Below are 20,662 nucleotides of genomic sequence, written 5' to 3'. Positions count from 1 at the left end.
TAGGCGCCTAACTCCAGGCTGTAGGCAGAGGGCTTTGTACACCAAAGGCTCCATCCAGGGAGGAGTAATGAGGCAGTGCCTCTCGCATGCTCCCTCATCTTAGGGTACCGATGTGGAAATGCGTCTGTCCAGGAAATCTTATCACCGCTGTAGGGAGGGGGGAATGTGTTAATAAAGACAAGGGCAGATGAATTATAACATCTTACTATTCCTTCCATCTTTACTCTAAACCTCTCAAGGATATTTATTCTCAAATCCTTTGGGGTATTCATTCCTGGGCAGGGGATTCTCAATTTTGCTTTCCTTTTTCTGCAACCTAATTAATTACTACTTGAAACAGGGGGATGATGTCCTAATTAAATGGATGACTGCTGTAATCATGGAACATCTTTAAAATTAAACGGGAAGGATTCCTGCTCCAGGTGCAGGCAGTGCCATGGATACCAAGGATACGTACAGTCCCAATTTAGAAATGCATAATAATAATGAAGCAGCAGTAGTTACATTAATGTGACTATTACATGTAACACCTCTCTGACCCAGGGAATGGTAAGGTACTTTGTACCAAACAGCTTCAATAAAAGAGATGAAAGTGTGTCTGCACAGTGCCATGGAGGGGCAGTGCAGAGACACATACCTTGTGGCATTCGAGCTGCTGCAGAACTGAAATAATATAGTTGCATTAGCACGTTGCAAATAAGGTCTGCCAAGAGGACTGGCACCGTTACCTAACCGAGTGATTATGGAGCTTGGCCAAGAGTGATGTATTCTTGGTCCCAGTCTCTATGTCCTTGATTATTTCTGGCTTGTATTTGTTTTTTAATCCAGATGCCATCTAATGTTAGGTGTTTGAACATCCCAGGGAGCAGAAACTGGGTCCCGGGTCTCTTCCACTTGGATCTGGGTTTGTGCTTCTTTGTAGGCTCTGCCTGGCCCCATCCCTCCTGCGTTTTCCCGCAGGAGGTGGAAACTGTAGTTTCAGCCCTCAGCAGGGAAAAGCCTGGAATCCAGGTCTACCACTTCCTAAGCAAATACTCTACTCGGGTATTATGCAAAATGCCATGGTTGTGAATAAAAACTTGGCATGCATTAAGATTGCTCAAAGCATACCAAATAAATCAGACTCTTCAGGAGGGACAGCTAGTTTGTAAATCCCAAACAGCCTTTGTTGACTGAGAAGTGCTTAGATTGTCAGCTCAGCTTGGATTTTTCAGAAATCTAGTGCAAAATCCCTTTGTGTCTTCAGTTTTCATTACCCCCTGAGCTGTGAGGCAGAGTGTTCGTGTTCGGCATTCAGGATGAGGTGCATTTCGGCTCGTTGCCTGTCCTGTGCACCTATAGCAGCCGGGCCCCAGAGCCCAGCTTCTGTCAAAGGTTTTGTGGCCAGTGAGCGGAGTGAGAGCAGGAGCGGTGCTAGCGCCCTGTGAGGACACGAGCCTGGCAGCGTGCGGGACCCGGTGAATCAGGATTCAGCACAGGAGGCCGGTGAATGTTTCAACAGGGAAAGAGGAAAGAGACCCCCACAGTCTGCTTGCCTGTTCAAAAGCTGTTTCTGAAAGAACAGGAGAAAAAAAGGCGGTGGATAAAACCAAGAAGTTAATTTTAAAAGAACTGTGTGAGCACAAATGGGTGGTTTGAATTCAGGTCTGAAAGGAAATAGCCCTTTAATACATGCTTGAGCAGTTAATGTCTGAACCTTACTTGTTTCCCAAAAAGTGATGCTTGTTGCTTGCTAACTGAGTGCTCAGAGCGACTGTCCAGAGGCTGTGGCCCATACCTAAGCAGCCACAAAACGCAATAACAAACAGCAGAGAGTTCTTTCGTGCAGCTATGTTGCACTTGGATAACTGCTTAGGATGTTCTGGAAAATGATGTCTAATGTCAATAGCGTAGGTGAGGCATTTGTGTCTTGGTTCCTGTTTCAGAAATGTGAAATTAGAAAGCTTGACATGACTGTCCTGGGTACTGTTCACCTCATGCTACTCAGAAAGTTCTTACTACACTGGCATATCTTTTCCTGGACAGTATTAATTCTCCAGTTGAGCTCCACAATGGCTTACATATGCTAAATCTATTTATGTGTTCGCAGCATAAAGCTTGCCAGGCCTTATTTGCATTTGTGGTTTATAAAACCTGAACATGATTTCCTGAATGCATGACAGTGCCATATATCGTCTCCTGATATGCTCTGAAAACCAACCTCCTGATGACTTTTAGCCTATTCCTAAGGCTGCTTACATTATCGTAATGTCGTTGAGTTACCTCTAACAGAGCCAGCAGCTCACTACAGAGACTTCATTCCCTTGTGAGATGGCAAAGCAACTCTTTTTCTCAGCTGCGTTAGTTGTCTCACTGCAGATAACTCGGCCCAGATTTGCATAGGTGTTGAATGTCACAGCTGCGTGTCCCAGTGCCTGCAAAAGGCACTGGGGAGTGCTCAGAGCTTTCTGAAAAATGAGACTATTCAGATTTCAAATTTACCACTGCAAATTAGAGGAGCGGAAAGTATGAGGCAATGAAGGATGGGATTTATTTGCATTCTTCTGATTCCAGTATACTGGTGTGACTACTAAATATATTTTGAGATCTCCTGAGTCTTTGAGAGCATGTAATATTTTTGTCTTAACAAGGGCAAGAAGAAAATGATGGATGAAATCGGATCATACAAATTTTATTTAAACACGCTGTCATTGCTTTGCGTTTTATTTCTTGGTCCAACTGGAGCAGGAAAATCCTGCATTTTCAGCTCTGCAAGTTCTATGATTACACGAGAACCCCCTAAAGAGCTGATAAAACAAGTGTGACAACTCAAGATAAATAATTGCTTCTGGCTAATTGTTTCCAAACTACAGATGCAGTCATATAGTCAAAAATCATCATGGCCGGTTCATGGAACAGCTGTTTCATATAGAAATGTTGTGATTCATTTTATATTCCTGTCCATTATGTGCTCTTTTTGAATTTAGTGCAATTATGTGTAGAAAAAGGTTATTGCTTTTTTTTTGAGGAAGGCATTGGAAGCTGCCATTTTTCAACAGCGTATTTCTGTGCTGTGTTATTCCCCCCAACAAAAAGCAGCCAGAAAAATGTGTCAGAAAGACAGATTATTTTCGAAAATGCATGAAAGGTAGCAGTCTGGTTTCAACACAGTTCTGTGTAATTTATAATTGTTTTCTGTCACGTTAGCTGTTAACTGTCCTATTTGGTAAAGATGCATGTTGATAGGAAAAAAATCCAAATGAGAAGTGACAGGGTATTCTGAAGAAAATTGCTTGCGAGAAATTTTGCTGGGCTGTTCCTTCTATAGCAACAAATACAAACTACCACACAAATAGAAGAGATTCTGCCCAAATTTGGCTCTCCACCCGTGGGAATGGATGTGGAACTGAAGCCGCAGTGATCCTGGCTGTTAATTTTCCTGGGTGTTTGCTCTGTTATCTCACTTTCCTCCCTGTAAAATGGGATATTAATCCTTCCTTCTTTCAGAGCATTAGTTAGGTTTTGTACAGTCCTTTGGCACTATTAATGAAGGATTTCCTCTGCAATTTAACTCGCCTCTCCCCCTTTGCGCGGATACTCCTGACTACACCAGGAACCTTTCTCTGCAGACTCAGATTCGCTGTTTTGCATTAGGAGCTGATGAATGTAAAGCTGAGATTTTCCCCGAGAATCTGGAAGAGAAGCTGAAATCGCTTCAGTGAAAAGTGAGCTAGCGTGGTGAGTTTTATATCCCTAAATTAGCACCGAAGAGAAGGGGAAAACTCAAGAAGTAATTTCACAGTAAAGCCTCAGTATGCTGGTGAGTAGGAAAATAAAGTATTCTTCATCCATGAATCATGCTCACTCCTGGGGAGGAGAGATAGATACTTATTGCTCTTGCCATTTACCCTCTAGCCAGCTGTCTGAAGAAGAGTCATGCACCTATAGCCACATGTTGAAAATATCTTCTCTGCTCTCTCGAGTTGTTATAATGGTTAGAACAGAGAGAAATTGTGAAGGACTTCGTTATTCTCACCATTTAATTTTGCAGGATGCCCTTTGGTGCTTCTTCTCTGCAGTACAGCAGAGTCCTTCTGATTGATGTATACATCTGGTGGACACCAAAATAAGGCTACCACTACTAAGAAATACTGACTTTGATGTCATGAATTACAAAAAAAAAAAAAAAAAAAGGCTCTAAGACCATTTTGGCAATATGAAGTAGTAGTGCTTATTTATTTAGCAGCTATAGCACAGGAGGAGGACACCAAAAAGCAAATAAAAAACCCCTAAAGTATGGGAGTCTAGTGCTAGCAAGCACCAGTTCGGTCTTATCTCCTATGGATACAGTTGGACACAGCAGCAGGAGTGTTATTTTCTCCCTGCATGGTACGAGTCACTTCCACAGGAGACAATATGCAATCCTAAGAGCTGAGCACTAGGTGTTTCATATTTGCTGAATCTCTTGCTTTGAGTCATTGATTTCTTCACATCGAGTCTCATCTCTTGCCCAGTTTGTGAGCCATTAAGTGAGGAGTCTACTGTGTTGATGAAATAATAATTCTGTTTACAGAGCACCTTCTCACCAAGGCACTGTAGGTGCAGCGCAGTATCTGTTTAATTCACACTCTTTTAATAATTAAAGCTTTTCTACCTAATGCCTTTGTGAAAAAATGAATTCTTGTGCTGTCTTCAACCAGAAGCAATTGTAGAGAGGCTGCTTGGGGAGCACTTCCTAGAAGGTTGCCCATTTGTTTGGCACTGGAGCATCCTTTCCTCTACAATAAGGAAAACATTTCCTTCTTTTGAGGAAGGTGCTCAGTCCATGTACACACACACATCAGCTGAGAAGCAGGGCGCAGTGGTACCCCAGTTCTGCCATACTTTTGTTCCATTAGGGACCACCATACTCTGAAAACATAGTTCATATGACGCTTCAAAATCTTTTTTCTCCTTCTAAAAATTTAAGATATGCTGAAATTATACATATCCCTTAAAGAACAAATTGGCTGATGATAGCAGAGAAAGATACCAGAAACTTAGGAAAAGCAAGGGCTAGGATGACTTGCTGCATCCAGCCCAATCCAGAATGGTAGGACTTTACCCACCCATCTGAGAATTCCCCAGGAGGGGAGAAAATCTTGCTCATACACATTCAGACAACCACCTTCTACAGCACTCACTCTTTTTTTAATTTTTTTTTTTAATTCTCATGTCTAAGTAGGGAAAGAAGGAGAAAGGAGGAGCTGAGGTGTGCTGGCTAAGCAGCCAACGTGCTGTCTCATCCCTTAATACTCGCACACTGCTGACTTAGCTATGAACAGTACCTCCGTGCCCCACTTAAGAATCCAAAGGGGCACTTGTGAAACCTGTCCGAAGGTTTACTTCCCTGTCCCACCAAAGCACACTGTTATATGCTTAGTGAATCCAATTTAGGAGAGAAGGTTCGATACAAAGGCAAAAAAAATTTCCTTTAACCATAAAGGCTTGATTCTCTTCCCCCTGTCCTTTTTGTAAAAAGACGAATTAGGGCTCTGTACGTACCTTGTGTAGGTGTGAAAATCACACACACACACAGAGGATGTAAAGGATCAGATGTTATAATCCTAAAGTGCTATCATTAGTGATTTACATCTGTAGATCTCCTCTTGGGCTAATACAGTGTAATTAATTAGTTATATTGACTGGATACAGCTCTGAAGTGACCATCTGCAGTGGGATGTGAAAAATGAACCTGAGAAACCGGCTATGAAATGTGATGACTCCCACACCTGGCTGACGTGACTTCCCTTTACCTGTGGGAAGAGCTCCTGGAAGCTAGTGCTCTTGTAGCAGAGTTTAGGCTTTAGGTCACATAACTGCTTGTGTTTGAAATATGCTTTGAGCAGGAAAAAAGACTAGGAGGGAAAAGGTGATAGTCTGTGTTGGCAGGAATGGATTAATTTGCCTCTTGCAGCCATGTGAACGCTGGCTTCAGGAAGCGGTGTCCATTCCCACTGTCATGGCATGTCCCTTGATGGCTATGTCAGGGGACTGCCAGCATACTCAATATATTGCACTGGTTAAGCTGAAACATCTTGAAAGTATCCAGCATTCTCTTAATGTGCTTGTATTTCTGTGCCCTCCCTTCCTATGTTTAACGGAAGGGTCAAGGGTTTGACTGGCTAAGGAAGGGTATGGAGATAGACAGTCATTTCAGTTCACATTGCATCATCCCAAACACTTCTTTCTGAAGGGAAAAGGCTGTAGTAGTGGATGAATAGCTCTGGTGGCATTAGCCCACTTCTGAGCAGTCTCTTTCCTGAAAACCATCATGTATCATGGTGTTTGGGTGCTGACAGAGGGCTCATGGAGGAAGGGTCACCAGAACCCCAGGAGAGGTGGTGGCTGAGAGCAAACCATCACTGCCCAAGCTGCACCTGAGCAGCACTATTGCTGGTGTGAAGGCATGGGAGCAACTGAAACTTACAACAATGCCTTTGAAAATATTTTCCTAAGATTTTTACTTTGCTTCTGTCACGAAAAGCAAGACTGGAAAATAGTTTGAGAGCTCTTTAAGATAAACCCTTTTGTGTCTTTCCTACAGATGCAGGTAATTGCAGAGAGATTTGGGATCTGTCTAAGTCAGATCCTGCCCATTAAAAAATATATCTCAGGGTTGGATTTGACATGCAGTGTTGACATCCTTCTTTCTATAGTAAGGCAGATGATATGTTTAGCAGACAGCTACTTTGACAACTTCCCTTCTGAGGAGCTGAAGGAAAATGCTGAAAATTTCCTGCTGAAAATTTCCTGATATTTTATGTGCTTGCTGGGCTAATCTTTACAAAATCCTGACGCTGGGAGGTCACACTTACTGCTACCAGAGGCAGATGCAACTCCAGAGACATCAGTGGAATTGCATCTCATTGCAGTTATGAAGGTGGACTTCCCTTTGAAGAAAAGTATTGCCTTGCTACTATTAAGGGGAGAACAGGCTCGCCAGCTTCTGGGCTTTGATACCAATTCTGCAGGCTCGTATGACTGCAGGATCTTTCCAAACCTATCATTTCTTTCCATTAGGAAAATCACTTGCAACAAACCTTTCAAGAAATTATCAAAAAAATATTATTTCCTCCTCGCAGCTTAAATTACATCTTGAGTTATTCCCTACGCATTGTGCGTGTTCCTTACTTTCTTCCTTTCGCTTTGTTGCACTAGAAACTGCCTTCTGTATCCTAGCGTTGAATAGCTAAATGCCCATATTATGTGATAATGACTAACTCCGGAAACAGACCCCGAAGCCATTATAAAGAGCTATTGAACGAGACTTGAACTGCCAATGTGCTCATTCGAATGAGATGAAAGCCAGGCAAGTGCCTTGCAGAGGGAGTCAGTCTAGATGTTTCATTATATCACCTCTTCCTTCAATAGGAGGTTCCCAGAGTAGGATCTCAACAGTTTCCTGGAAACGTTTTGACTGGTTACTCTGAATATATTTTTCAAAAGAATTCTTTTCCGCAAGATGAAATGTATCTAGTTTGTTTTCATTTGTATTGGTCTGAATCATATCAGGATGTGTACCACATTCTCATTGAATATTTGAGAAGAGTGTTTGACCTGCATATTTAAAAAATTTTTGGGCCTTGTAGCGAAGTGGCAATGTGTTTTGGCACAGTTGCAACTGTGAATACTTTTAATGCGTCTGATACTAGTGTGTCTGGTAAAAGATACCATTACTGCATCTTCTCTGAGGGTGCAGTTAGACAAAGAGGTTTCTTCTCACACAATAAGCCATAATTAAGATTGATTATATCTTAATGTAGAGAGATTTCTTTTGTACGAATGGCTTGGTCACGTTTGCCCTCTAGTGGCAGCGAGTTTGCAAATGACGGACCCCCAGGAGCCAGGCGAGACGGGCCCTCTGCAGAGACCATAGCTAATGGATTTTATTTAGCTCTGTTTGATTTATGGTTCGGTCTATTTATCAGCCTCTACTGTGAGCATATAACTGTACAGGGAAGGCTTCTTCTCACCTAGAGGTCGGGGTGAAGTTTGAGTAAGCCTGCTTTCCCGCTGCTCCATTGCCTCAAAGGCAAGGCCATAGAGGAGATCACCAAGTCTCTTATCTAGAAGATAAGCACAGCAGCAGCTGGTAGGAGCAGAGGGGGCTGCACTGAGATTTCCTGGGGGTTTGCTATAGGAATCTGTTCAGCTTGTTGAGACACACTTGATTACATAGCGCTTTCATTACGACCCTGCTTTCTGCCTAACAAGGGAAAAATAAGCCCTACAAGTAGCATAACGAAGAATTCAGGCAAAGAGAAGAACTTAAAGTGGGAAAGGTCTTTTCATATGAAGGAAATCTTTTGGGGAGGGAAGGGGGTAATGAAAGCCAGTAGCTGTGAAATTGCTGCGTGATTACGAAGTAAGCAACCTCTCGGTCTGTCATTCAGAAAAATTATTGCGGTTTTCAGGCTTGAGTCATTGGAATAGTTTGGCAGACTAGATGTATTTTATTTCTCATACACTGTTTTAAAAGATCTACCAACATTTTTGCAGCAGAAGAAACGTTTTTTTTCCTAGAGTGCATGTTGATGTGGAGGAAAACGGTGAGGTTCAATGATTTCAGCGCAACTATTGAGGAAAAGATTGAAATTCAAGGATGATGTAATGTAGAAATGATCACGTATCTTCCTGGGGGGGCTGACCTTCGGTGATCCCACTTCATCTGTATTCCAAACACCCACTGACTTGAGGTCGTTGGTTTTAAAAAAGTACTATTTTTTTTACCATATTGATTGCCTTAGGATGAAGTGCTTGTAGAACAGTGGAAGTGTAACGAGAGCCTTATTGGATGAATGAGTTCCCGAGCTAAAATATGAGTTTTGGCAGCTTGGTTAAACAAATACATTTACAGATAGCAGTGGTGAAAATCTCACATTGTCTTAATCACAGAGGTTATTGGACGTTATGCAAGTGTAAGCTCTGATGGGAGCGCAATACTTGTCTCATGCTTCACACGGAGCTGCAGTTAAAAGGGGACTTGATGACTGGAACAACGGTGGAGGGGTGGACACAATTACAGAAAATACAGAAAATATTGCCATTGTATAGGGGCCAGTTCAGGCATGCAGTCCTGATGACCTGATCTCAAAACAAATCAGTTGCATATATAAATCATTGAAAAAAACCCTTTAAAACGAGACTTTTATGGAAGGAATGTTGTCCAAAAGGATAAGGCAAGAGTTCAAGAGGAGCAAAACATACATTTCAACCACTCTTCAGTGCCATGCTGAAAACGTGCAGCATATGAGTGAAGGTGACATTCAAATGTTTGTACCATGAAGGACTTAGCCTTGGAATTGCTGGTTGAAGCTTTGAAAGAAATAAGAAATCCTTCTTAATTATATTTATATAGACATGATATAAATCAATACTGTAGTTTGAGCTATGATTCTGCCTTGGCCAGGTCAAGATTCTCTCTGTAGGTGTTTGTTCATGTAAAGCTGCAGATTTGATAGAACTGAGTAGCACACGAAACACACAGCTTTGCCTGTGCCGGTAACCTAAACCTTGACCTTTAGTTCAGCTGGTCTGTGCCTACCCACCAAGAGAAAGCTGGAACAGGATGCCGAACGACGTACAAAAAAATTAGCACTTTGGGATCCTTTAAAAAATATAAAAGAAATAACTTCATCACACCACACCTGAAAAGCTTCTCTGTCCCCTGCACGAGAGAAGAAAGTGAGGCAGAGAACAGCCCGTGCGGGCTGCAAAAAAGGAGCTGCACCTCCGGGGAGCTTCAGGCTGCCACATTGCGTCTCACTCTGCGCAGGAGGGAGATGTCGGCATCCCAGCATTTCTCATGAGTGGAGCAATCCATTTTGTCGATCCACCAGCTGGCCAAAAGGTGGGGGGAGTGCCAGGTTCCCTGTCTGCCTGGTGCTAACCAGCTGGCCCTGGGCATGCTCAGGAGCCCGCAGAGCCAAGCCGAAGGCAGGAGGCAGCGCAGGGGAGCTGGCTGGTTGCTGGACTCGGAGCTGGCAGCCTCACCCGGCCCAGGAAGCTGTGTAATCCGTACGGCTGCAGCTGGGGATCTGAGGACTTGGCAAAGGGGGCAACCTGCCTGCCAGATTTATTTTGGTCTGTCAGGGAAGGTCACCAATTAATTCCTCTGGAGCATTTCAGTTTGGCTGCATCAGGATTTTCCAATGTGAAGCTGTAGCATTGTAGAGACTGATGCCCAGCTTCACAGAGGAAAGTAAAAGACTTAGGTACGATGTTGGTGCTTATACTCAAGGCTGAAATCCTTAATACTCCCTTCTGTACCTTTTAACAGCAAAGTCTACCAATTTTCACAATCTGTGCAGATCTCCAGCATCCTAAAGAACAGCCCTGCCTCTGCTCAGAAGTGCTGGAAAAGCCACGGGGCTCAGACCCTTCTCACACATAAGACATGAAAAGCCTCACACAAGATGTTCTTCCCTCTACACCCCTTAATCTCTGTCAGTGAGCCCCGCAAAAGCCCAGTATCTGTGATTATGCTAATTCAATGATGCAACGGTGGTTCCCACCTATTTTCATACAATGATTTAATAGATTGAACAGTCACCTAAGATGTGAGGCTTCTGCCCCTCCCCACCATCCCCCAGCTGTGTTTCAGAAGGGACAATATAGCTGCCAGAACCCAGAAAGTGATTTCAGGTATGGAAACCTGTTCCAAGGGAGCCCAGGGCCCTGGGAAATGGGATGTGTATGATGACCTCTTCAGCATTTCCTATTGAATAGTCTACGGGGGGAAGATACCTTAGATCCCACCTAAAGTGATTAACTCTCCTTAATGTATGAAATTTAGTACATCACGCTGGAGAGAAGACTGTACTCTGGCTTCAGACACGTGAAGTCAGGTCTTGTAACACAGTGAATCGTAACATCAGAGATGAGCACCGTGACTCATGGTGTAAAGATGCCCAAGTTAGTATCAACTGGAAGTGGTCTAGCCACATTTCACAAAGATGAAACACCATTCAGTGATACCAGTGTATCCGCATTGAGTCTGAAGTAATGCAGACAGGTTAGTGTCACGGTGAGATACACATTTGACTGCCAACTCTCATCCCAGCCTGAGCCTGCGTCAATCTCTTATGCCCATAGTGAAGCTAATCTGTATATCATCCCACAAGTCTCACAGACATGAACAGATCTTGAATATTAATAGTTTTGTTTTGACCACATAAGCAGGAATCTAAGTAGAATTCTAGCGTATTAGCTTATTCAGCCTGAATTCTTGGCTGTATTTCCTTTGCTATAATTATCTTTTTATCAGCTGGCAAGAAAACAAAGCATCAAAGCCGCTCTAGCTAGAGTAAATTCTCAACCACATGAGAGACAGATATGACCACTGTTAAACAAGGCACTTAAATATTGTTTCATGTAATGTCTATAAAGAATGTTGAGTTACTTCTACTTGCAAAGGTTAGGATGATGCATGGGGAACTAATGTAAAAAAATAATGGAGATAGGTTCGAGGGGAGCTAGTCACAACATTTCATGCGTTTGTCACCAAGGAGAAGATTATGAGAGTCATGAAAGTGCCCTGAATCTTCAGAACAAAAAGTGACTGTGATCCATTTTCCCAGTGAGACAAAACAAAGATGCGGCAAAAGCTGGAGGATTGTTATTTCAGCACCGTAGTTTAGCACTATATTTGATGTGGTGACCCTTGCAGAGTTCATGCAGGACTCAGGGTTTAATGGTTCAAGTCTCCGATTAGTATTTTTCTCCAAAGCACTCACAATTTACCTAAAGGCAAAATGCATCAAAGATGATGGAGGACGGGGCTACCCAGTAACAGGACCCAAGATTGCTTGGACTAACAGTATGCACAACATGATGAATCCCAGTTAGCTGCTACAGTAAAGATACTGATTTAATTTGGCCTCTCTTATGCAGATGGCAATTGGAGTACTCCAGGATAATCCACAGAGGTCTTGGATGTTCAGACTCCTTCTGTGCCCTGAACCCCAATCTTGCCTAACACCAACAACCAGCCTTTACAACAACTACCGTGTCACACGTCCCTGGCCCTTAGCCTTTCGTAATCAGAGGTGAGTGAAAGATACTGCAGAAGGAGAGGAGGGAGAGCAAGTTTGTAAAGCTCCAAAAGCTTCAGGGGGCTGAGGTTTTAACATGGGGTGCCATGTGAATTTTGAAGCTGCCTGGCTAGCTTCTAGATGGGGCAGGGCGCCCAGCTGCAGGGCTGCCTGCTACCCCCAGGAGCTGGGGGAAGGTGTGTGGAGGTCCCCAGGCTTGTGCTGCTGAGAGAAGCTGAACAGGCCAGTGGACATAGATAAATAGGGAAGAGGAACTGACACATCAGGAAGAAAACGGCTATAGACAATGAAGTGCTTTGATCAGATCTATCTGTATATAATTCTTGCTTCCCAAAACCCATCTGAAAGTAAACTTAATAATATTAGGACATACAAGCGTTCACTGTGAATTACAGCTAAGTGAACCACAAGGGGAAAACCAGATTATTTTTTTGTACATTAAAGCATTTTCAGGTATGAAAATAACAACCTTCTCACACTGATTGAGGAAGAGCCGTAAGTGCTATTTTTGAACAGCTTTGGGTTTTCTTAGTAAACTGTTCTCCCAGCCCTGCTTGCAATGTAATTACTGCCTATCCAGCAATAACAGAAATGAGAATGTCTTAGGCAATGTCGTTTTCCTCCAGAGACAATGTGAAATGGTGTTCAGAAAGGTACAGAATTGTAATGTACTTACAGGAAAAAAACCACATAGTAATCAAGTGTAGAGGTTAGAGGGAAAAAAAAAACACCCCAAACCTTGATTAGAATTTATATAAAACTGCCTGGGATGTATCAGACCTATAAATAAACCTGGAGGAAAAAGATTTAAACCAGTGTTAGTAAACAAAAAGCCAGTAGGTGGCATGAGAGACCTTGAGATTCAACATAAAGCTCAGATGGCTACTAATAGCTACTCTGCTCTGCAACCTTCCGTGCTGTCTCTGGTTTTAGCCCTAACTACTGTATTTGCTAGATTCCCGATGTTTCTTATTCATCAGCTCCACTTAGATCCACACAGTACATTTATTTTTAGGGACAACTAAAGTTCGTTTAATAACTCATTCAAACATGCTGAGTAAAAGCCTGGCTCTGTTGAGTTTAACCATTGACTTCGGTGGGGTTAGAATTGTACATGTTATTTTTTTTAATGCTCATGCTGCGAAGCAAGCACTTCGTTTCCAGGAGGGGTCTGATATTAACGGTTTTGTCGTTTCCTATCACACTGTAGCTGCTTTCTCTGGAACAGAATGGCCGTGCTTTCCTGAGAGTCACTATGTCATTTAAAATTAGTGAATCAAAAGAGCCAGGTCTGATGGACAAAAGGTTTGTTGTCTTTGTCTAGCATACAAAAGACCGTGTCTCCAATAGCCTTTTGCCTATCCCACTGTAATAGCAGGATCCAATTCTAGGCTTTTATGAATAATCCACTAAGGTTTAACCAAAGCTGACCGTGAACAAATTAAGTACGTTGTTTTGATTTTTTCCAAATGTATAGTTATTTTACAGTTGCATGACTCTGTAAATGAAAACCTTCAACTTAGCAATAAAACATACTCATGTGGTTAGGAGATCTAGTGGAAAAATTTACTTTTCATCTCTAGAATCACTGAAGAACTTGCAAAAGACGTACGGGACTATAAATTCATAAGCATTTCTGACTCCATCAAGTGGGTAAGTAGTAATATCCTTCTGACGCAGAAAACGAGGCACAGAAATCCCCAGCCTCATGCAAAACCGCATTACAGAGCTGCAAAGGCAGGATTAGGACTCCAGCCCGGCCTATGCTTAGGCCTGCATCTTTTTTCTGACACTCATATCTCTAAACAATACTGGATACTGTAATTGCAAGGTCATATTCCTTGATTACTACAGTAAAGTCCAAAGTTCATTAATTCATGTCATTGAGAAGCACTAGGAATGAAAAGTGGAGTGCATAAAAGCTCAGACTGTGAAGTACACATTTTAATACTCGGTAGGCTATATAACTTTGGTTTGCTTTATAAAATAGGACAGGCATGATTTCCAAATGAGGTTTAAATCTGGACTGCAGATATCCTCCCAGATGGGTTGGAAATGTCTATGTGGTGCATTAGGAACTCCAGAAGGGCTTTTTCACACTTGTACTGATAATGCTCTTAATTCCATTGGCAAAATGAGCTGGTTCTAAGTGTTTTGCTTTGCCGTGCCCACTGCCAACCTCAGGCTTTACTCACTTTCATTATATTTGGATTTTACAGCTGCAATACCAGTGGAGTCTTTCAGTCAGTCAAAGGCATTCAGCTGTCTCAGCAAGAGGGCACTAACGAACAGGAACTGGATGGAAATGAAAGCTGCCCCTTTGAAAAGGAAATAATAAGAGCTGTGTCTCACCCGTGCCCTGCGCAGGCGGGTGAAAGGACAGTGCCTGGGCTTTGCTGGCCACTGCCTTCCCCAGGGCTGAGCCTGCACCACTGGTAGGGTGATGCTGAGTGAATTCCCTGGCCGTGCTCTGACACCGTGGGGCGTTTTCACCGTTCTTTCCTTGTGCCTGGGACAGCGCGTGAGCTGGGAGTGTCTTTAGGACTTTTGGGCTCAAGCTGTTGCACGCAGCATCTTGCTGTTGGGAGCTTTACTGCCCGTGAAAACCACCGCCAGTGGAAAGTGCCAGCAGAGGAGCTTCTCCTGGGGAAAAGCACATGTGTGTGGGTTTAGCATGGGCAGAAGACCTTTTTCCAGGCATGGCAATTTAGCAGAAAGAGACGTATAGCTGTTCTGGTGGCTCCCTTTAATTGGGGTGCCGGAGGTGCCCTCTCGTCGGTGCAGGATCCAGAGCGGGGCTTCAGCAGGGACAGGCCTGACTGGCACGCTTGTTTATTAGCGCTGGACAGTATGTAGTATTATTATGTATCGTCATTCTAGAATAAACTAATTTAGGACTGCTGGTCACTCTCTGCCTTCAAGTTTTTTCCAATGACTTGATAACAGTCTGTAAATTGTTTCTGGGAGAAGGCATTTGCCTTTATGAGCTGCTTGTATTTTTTTGTACTGTACATCCCAGCTTGATCATTGTTAATTAGTGTCATGGTTCTGTGTAGATGACTGTTTTACTGCGAGCAGAATTACTTCTCTTACTAATGGCTCTTTGCAGTTACTAAATTCCTGTTCTAGTAGTTGAGCATGAAAGTTCATTTTTCTTCTCTCACTACATCTCTTCAACTACCTTTGTCTTATCTGAAGTGGTTGACTGGCAAAAGTTTCTCTTTTGTAAACAAGCGGATTAAAGAGAAAGGTGTTGGATTAAAGATGACAGTCTGATCCCATGAAAGTCAATGGCAAATCTCCCATAAGCCACAGTGAAAACAACACCAGGAAGAAAAGGGCTGTCAAGGTGTAATATTAGTGTGATTTTTAAACGGAAGAGGAATGCAATATTTTTCATCTCCCCTCGTATTTGGGGCTACCCTTTTTGCAGTGTAGCCCTTCTGACGAGTTAGCAAAACACAGCTTTTGTACAGGGAATTTGTGAATGCTTTGTTACGAGTAAAAACATGGTGCAAGAACTCATGTTACTGGTCTTAGTATGAACATACCTGCATGAAAAAAAATTAATATGCTCTCTGCATATAGACCCAGTGCACATGAAGGGTCTCAAATACAACGCATATAGACTGCATTAAGACTGGGGGAAGGGAAAGAGGCAGGTAACCCCCTTTTGGCTGTAGGTTATCCTCAGGAGAGAGGCTTAGGGGCAGAGGTGAACAGGGTCTTTTCTAATTTCAAGTTGGTGGCAAGCTGCAACTCGAGAGAGAGCGAGAGGAGGACTACACACTACTCACATTTCTGCTCTTGAAAGAAAAGCACTGAGAAACATTATTCTGTAATTGTTCAGCTGTTTAGTCTTCAATCATCTTTCTGATGGCTCAGTTTTCAGTTAGAAAGTATTTTCTTTAATGGCAGTTTCCTGACAGCATTTGGGTTCAGCAGTACCTTGCCCATGCTAAGGCTTCTCTTGGAAGAGCATGCTGGCTGCTATTGACTGTTGTGGAAAACAGATCACGCCTCGCTGCACGGCTGCTTCGTGTACAAGGTGAGGAGATATTGTGCCATTGCTCGGGGTTTGAAGGTGCCACCTGTTCTTTGTCCCCTGGGGTGGGAGGGAATTGCCTTTCTGCATAGGCCTAGTGAAAGCTAGCAGATCGACACTGCACTGGTTAAACACAGTCTAACTGTCCTGCTTGTACTTTATTTTAGCTTTATGATGCTATTGATATTACATATTTTTCTATATATTACTTTTTCGGAGTATTTGGAATGCTCCTTGATGTATTATTTTTCCCTGAAGTTTTTGAAGGCATCGTTTTCATAGATATACAATAGGAGATGGTAAACCAAAAAAAAAAGTTCCTATTCATACTTTTAGCTCATGAAGCAACAGCACATCCATTGAAATTTAAATGAAAATGGGGACTGTGTCACACACTATAGCTCTCTGGAAAGCTACAGTGGGAGTCTAGCAGTCCAATTCATTCCTTTGTAGAATGCACTAAGGCTAATGGTCTTGCTGGGAGTAAAATGTATTTTTTTGCAGAATGGTTCCAAGAACAGACATTACCAGAAAACATAAAAGAAAACAAATGCTTACTGTGTCTTTAGTATGCTAAATATGAAATTCTTTGCACAATGGAATGTTAGCAGTAGCCGTAATCATGTTTTCCTTTCATCACCTAGTGAACATAATTTTAAGAGAGGACTGCTGTAATTATATTTCAGATAAAAGGAAGCAGAATTTCTGGATAATATTACAGTTGGTCTGATTGTTTTGTTGATAGGGAAAAATAAAGAGGGAGACCACATGAATACTTATTTAATGAACAACATATTTATTAAGCAGTGCAGACTGTACATAATGCATTTGACTTTGGATGCAATGCAGTAGGCTTATTTTCTTCAAGCACATTTCTTAATATTTTACTACAGCTATTACGTTCCCTTCTTATCTCTCCAGCTATTCAATTATTTGTATAGTATGTCTATAGCACAACACTAAAGCATTTAGCTTAACTACAGTCGCCAGTGCAGGTACAATCAATGTCAGTATCCACAGACTCCACGACGTCCTCAGATGCAGATTTCTTGTCGCTGCTTCTCTGCCATTCCAGCAGGCTTACAGCAGTATCTGTCAGAAAAGCGAAGCCATTGTTAACTAACATCAAGCAAATTAACACGTTTCAAGGAAATACTGTTTTGATGGCTGCCAACTCCCTCATCAAGTAAAGAATGAAATCCTGCCCGTACAACTGACATCTAACTGACTCATTGACTTGGAGCAGGATTTTCATCCATGATATAATTACTATAATGCTTCCCTAAAAACAAAATGAATAACATTTCACGAAGCACAAAGATGACAGACAGGAGGCTGTAAAAGTGCTGGAGGTAGCCACCGTCAATGTGACCACCATGTAACAATACACATCAGCAATTTCTTTTTATGTTAGTGCTGCATACCACTGCGTATTTCAGCTGACGATTTGTCGAAGTTCATTCTGAAGGATAAGCCCTTTGGAGAATTTTCAGAGTTCATAAACTTCTAATTAAAGTTTCCCATATATTGTGAAATCTGGCAGAGCATTGTCAGTTGCAGTATTAACCTTACCACACTGCTTTATCAACAGCAGCTTGAATAAGCCATATCCCTTAATGCTGAAATAATCTAAATGGAATAATGATATTCATCCTCCCAATACATATTCTTAGCTAGTTGGAGGTTTATCATTGCATCTAGAAGAATATTAGGACATCCATTTAGATTAAGTTTGTATAATGAGAATGGGTAAAGCTTTCATAATTTTACTTCCATTTGTTTTATCCCTTAGTTGGACAATACATTTATAACATGCCATCTCTCATCACAGGGAAATCTGGAGACCGCTCTCTGGGTTCAGGTTTTATCAGTCACTTATCTCCTGAAATGCTAACGCTCTCCTTGGCTAAATTACTGTCCAACCTGAAGCACTGGTTTTGAATAATAAAGTGGATAAGAAATATTTCCCAGAAAGGTGCTGGAGATGCTTTTTAAAAATATATAATATTTTCTATCTGTGAAATGAGAAATGCAATAAAATGTCTCAGTTCTCTTTTTTATATACATTTATATAGATTAATTCTTGTTATGTCTCTTACTCTTGGGCACACTGTGGGTCTGATCACATTCATACCCACGTAGGAAATAGTTCCCTTGGCAAACAGGATCATGGCTGGGTAACTACGATCCCTATGGGTAGGGCTTGTGGCATGTTTGAAATGTAAACTGATACGTGGGCTTAAACTCGGAGTGATGCCTGCCTCAGTCAAGATCCTAAGACTACAGTCTCACTGATTTGAGGACAACAGGGGAAATTCTGCATCCTTGTGCTTCATTTTATCCTTGCTCCGCTGCTGACAGGGATGGGGTCCCTCTCTTTGGAAACAGCAGTCTCTCGGGTCTGAGTTCTCGTATGAAGAGCTGAGGAAAGGTCTTTGTCTACTGTATGCAAATACATGTTCTCAGCTTAAGAAAGATGAGGAGTTTGTTTCTGCTGCTTCTCCAAGTCATTGAAAAAAGAAAGAAAAAGAACAGTTTTTAAGGGCCGGCCTTGTATTCCTGTTGATCCTTAGCCTGAGGAAAAACAATCATCTTGCTAAAAACCCACAAATGGCATCTTCTGCCTTCCTCCTCCTCCTCCCTCTCCCGCTCCTTTTCCCCCTCCTCCACCTCCCCCTCCTTCTCCTCAGGATAAATAGATAAATAAAAAAAGCCCTTGATTAGGAGTGTTGCTAGCAGACTTCCCAGTCTCTGGTTCAGTAAATGAACCAGAGAAGCCTGCAGTTGCTGTAAAAGCAGCCTTGGCTGCGACAACTAACATATCTTTTTTTTCTGATTTTCCTCTTTTCTCACACGTTTTTGTGAGAGAATGAGACAGCTTTATTATAGCCTAATATTCTGAGGCAGCGAGTGGCCTGGGGTGGTGACATTTCAGAGATACAGACTTGGATACAGAAAAGAAATCTGTGAAATATGGATATGACAAGATTTTGGAAGGGTTTTTTTTTGTTTAGGGTGGGTTTTTCTTTTCATAAAAGGATCCATCTGTTCACATCTCAGGGAGCCGTCAGAAAACTATTAGCGCGCTCTCTGTGCTACTTGTTGAAGAGGCTGTTGTAGGTGGTTGGCTATTACAGAAAGATACTCCCTGCTTTTATGGGCTGATTCAGCACATTGCAGATATTAATAACATGAGGAAAGTGCAAAGTTCTACACAGACCTTGTTCAAAATCAGACATAAAATACTCTGTTCCACTCCAGTATTACTCAACACGGGGGTCCATTGGCTTCAGTGAAACTGCACTGGATTATCCCGGCTAACAATGGATTTGGCCAACAATGGTTAACGCAGAGAACAGACCACTTCAGTAGATACTCCCTAATGGTAGGTTTCCCTCTAAGGTATATATGTACTCAGTAATTCATTAAAAGATATTGGAAGGAATACACCAGCAATATCTGTAGGTTCCAGGCTGGATTCTTGCACCTATATAACTTCAGGGTGAACCTGTGTTAGGCAATGCATCACATCCGTGACAAATTGGTGTAAGTGAAAGGAGAAAAAGGTCCAGTATTTTTAAAAATCTGGGGCACAAGTGTGCATGTGCACAAAATACCTTCAAAACCAAACCATTTTTTGGAACAATCTAGGGAGCATTTCAGCAATGTGTTTTTTTGCTGATGTATTGCACAGCGGCATAGCATGGCAGCCTAATCGCAGCAGTCATGTCACACTCCTTGACTGCCTTTCAATTGCCTTGCTTGCCCTGGTCTACACAAAATTGCAGGCTGTAATGTGCATAAAAGGACTCGGTGTTGCTTATCTCAACTTTATGGAGATCTTGAAAACGTGAAAAAATTTTTATCGATCACTGATGCCCCTTTTACCACCTCAAATGTTTTTCTCAGATGATGCTACCTGCCATCATCTAAACTAGCTTTTAGCTGGCCGGTACTGTCAGTGGTTATAGCAAATACTAATGGGATTAAAACCAGCAGCTCAGAGAGGAGCTGGAGCAATAGAGGTCTGTGCGTGGCTGTGCTGTGTTTTGTTCTTTCGCGTGCTCTAACAGAGCTCCTACAGTACGTGACGCAGAGAGAGAAAAATATCGTACCTTTTGGGAAACAGTGAAAGCCAACCTTAACTGAAGTTTTTTCGATTGGAGTACAGTCTTTCATACATTTCAGTACTGGGTCAACAGAGTAGCACGTAGATTCCTCTCCATCAATAGTAGGATTTCGATTCAGCTTCACATAACTGCGCTGCAGCTTGCACCCTAAGAGGAAAGGAAAGGTAGTTAAAATTGTAGAAATAAATCCCAATCGATCCTTGCAATAATAAAGGTCCATATTTTCTCCTCAGCTTTTATTAAAACACAGGTGCCTGACAAACCATTTTTGCAGCAGCGAGGTTATCGAGATAGGATGATAATAAGTTGGGGGATAGAGGAAAGAGTCTGAAAGGGGAGCTATTTTTAAAATCTAATTGCACAATATAACACAAATGGAATCATGTATACCCAGTTTTTTAGAACCACATAAT

General features: G+C 42.2%; 1 protein-coding gene across 1 annotated transcript in view; it reads right to left on the bottom strand.

The window, feature by feature from the left end:
- Nucleotides 1-16,954: 16,954 nt before the first annotated feature.
- LOC128913941 (vitellogenin-1-like) overlaps nucleotides 16,955-20,662 on the bottom strand; it is a 42,851-nt gene continuing 39,143 nt past the window's right edge. The window contains exons 35-36 of the mRNA XM_054212337.1: nucleotides 20,235-20,396; nucleotides 16,955-17,211 (exon numbers count right to left, since the gene is read on the bottom strand). Coding sequence (XP_054068312.1) covers nucleotides 17,093-17,211; nucleotides 20,235-20,396 — 281 coding nt within the window. The 3' untranslated portion in view covers nucleotides 16,955-17,092. The remainder of the gene's footprint in view (nucleotides 17,212-20,234; nucleotides 20,397-20,662) is intronic.

Source organism: Rissa tridactyla, chromosome 8 (genome assembly GCF_028500815.1).
Source record: "Rissa tridactyla isolate bRisTri1 chromosome 8, bRisTri1.patW.cur.20221130, whole genome shotgun sequence".
Classification (NCBI taxonomy): domain Eukaryota; kingdom Metazoa; phylum Chordata; class Aves; order Charadriiformes; family Laridae; genus Rissa; species Rissa tridactyla.
This window is presented reverse-complemented; position numbering and strand designations above follow the sequence as displayed.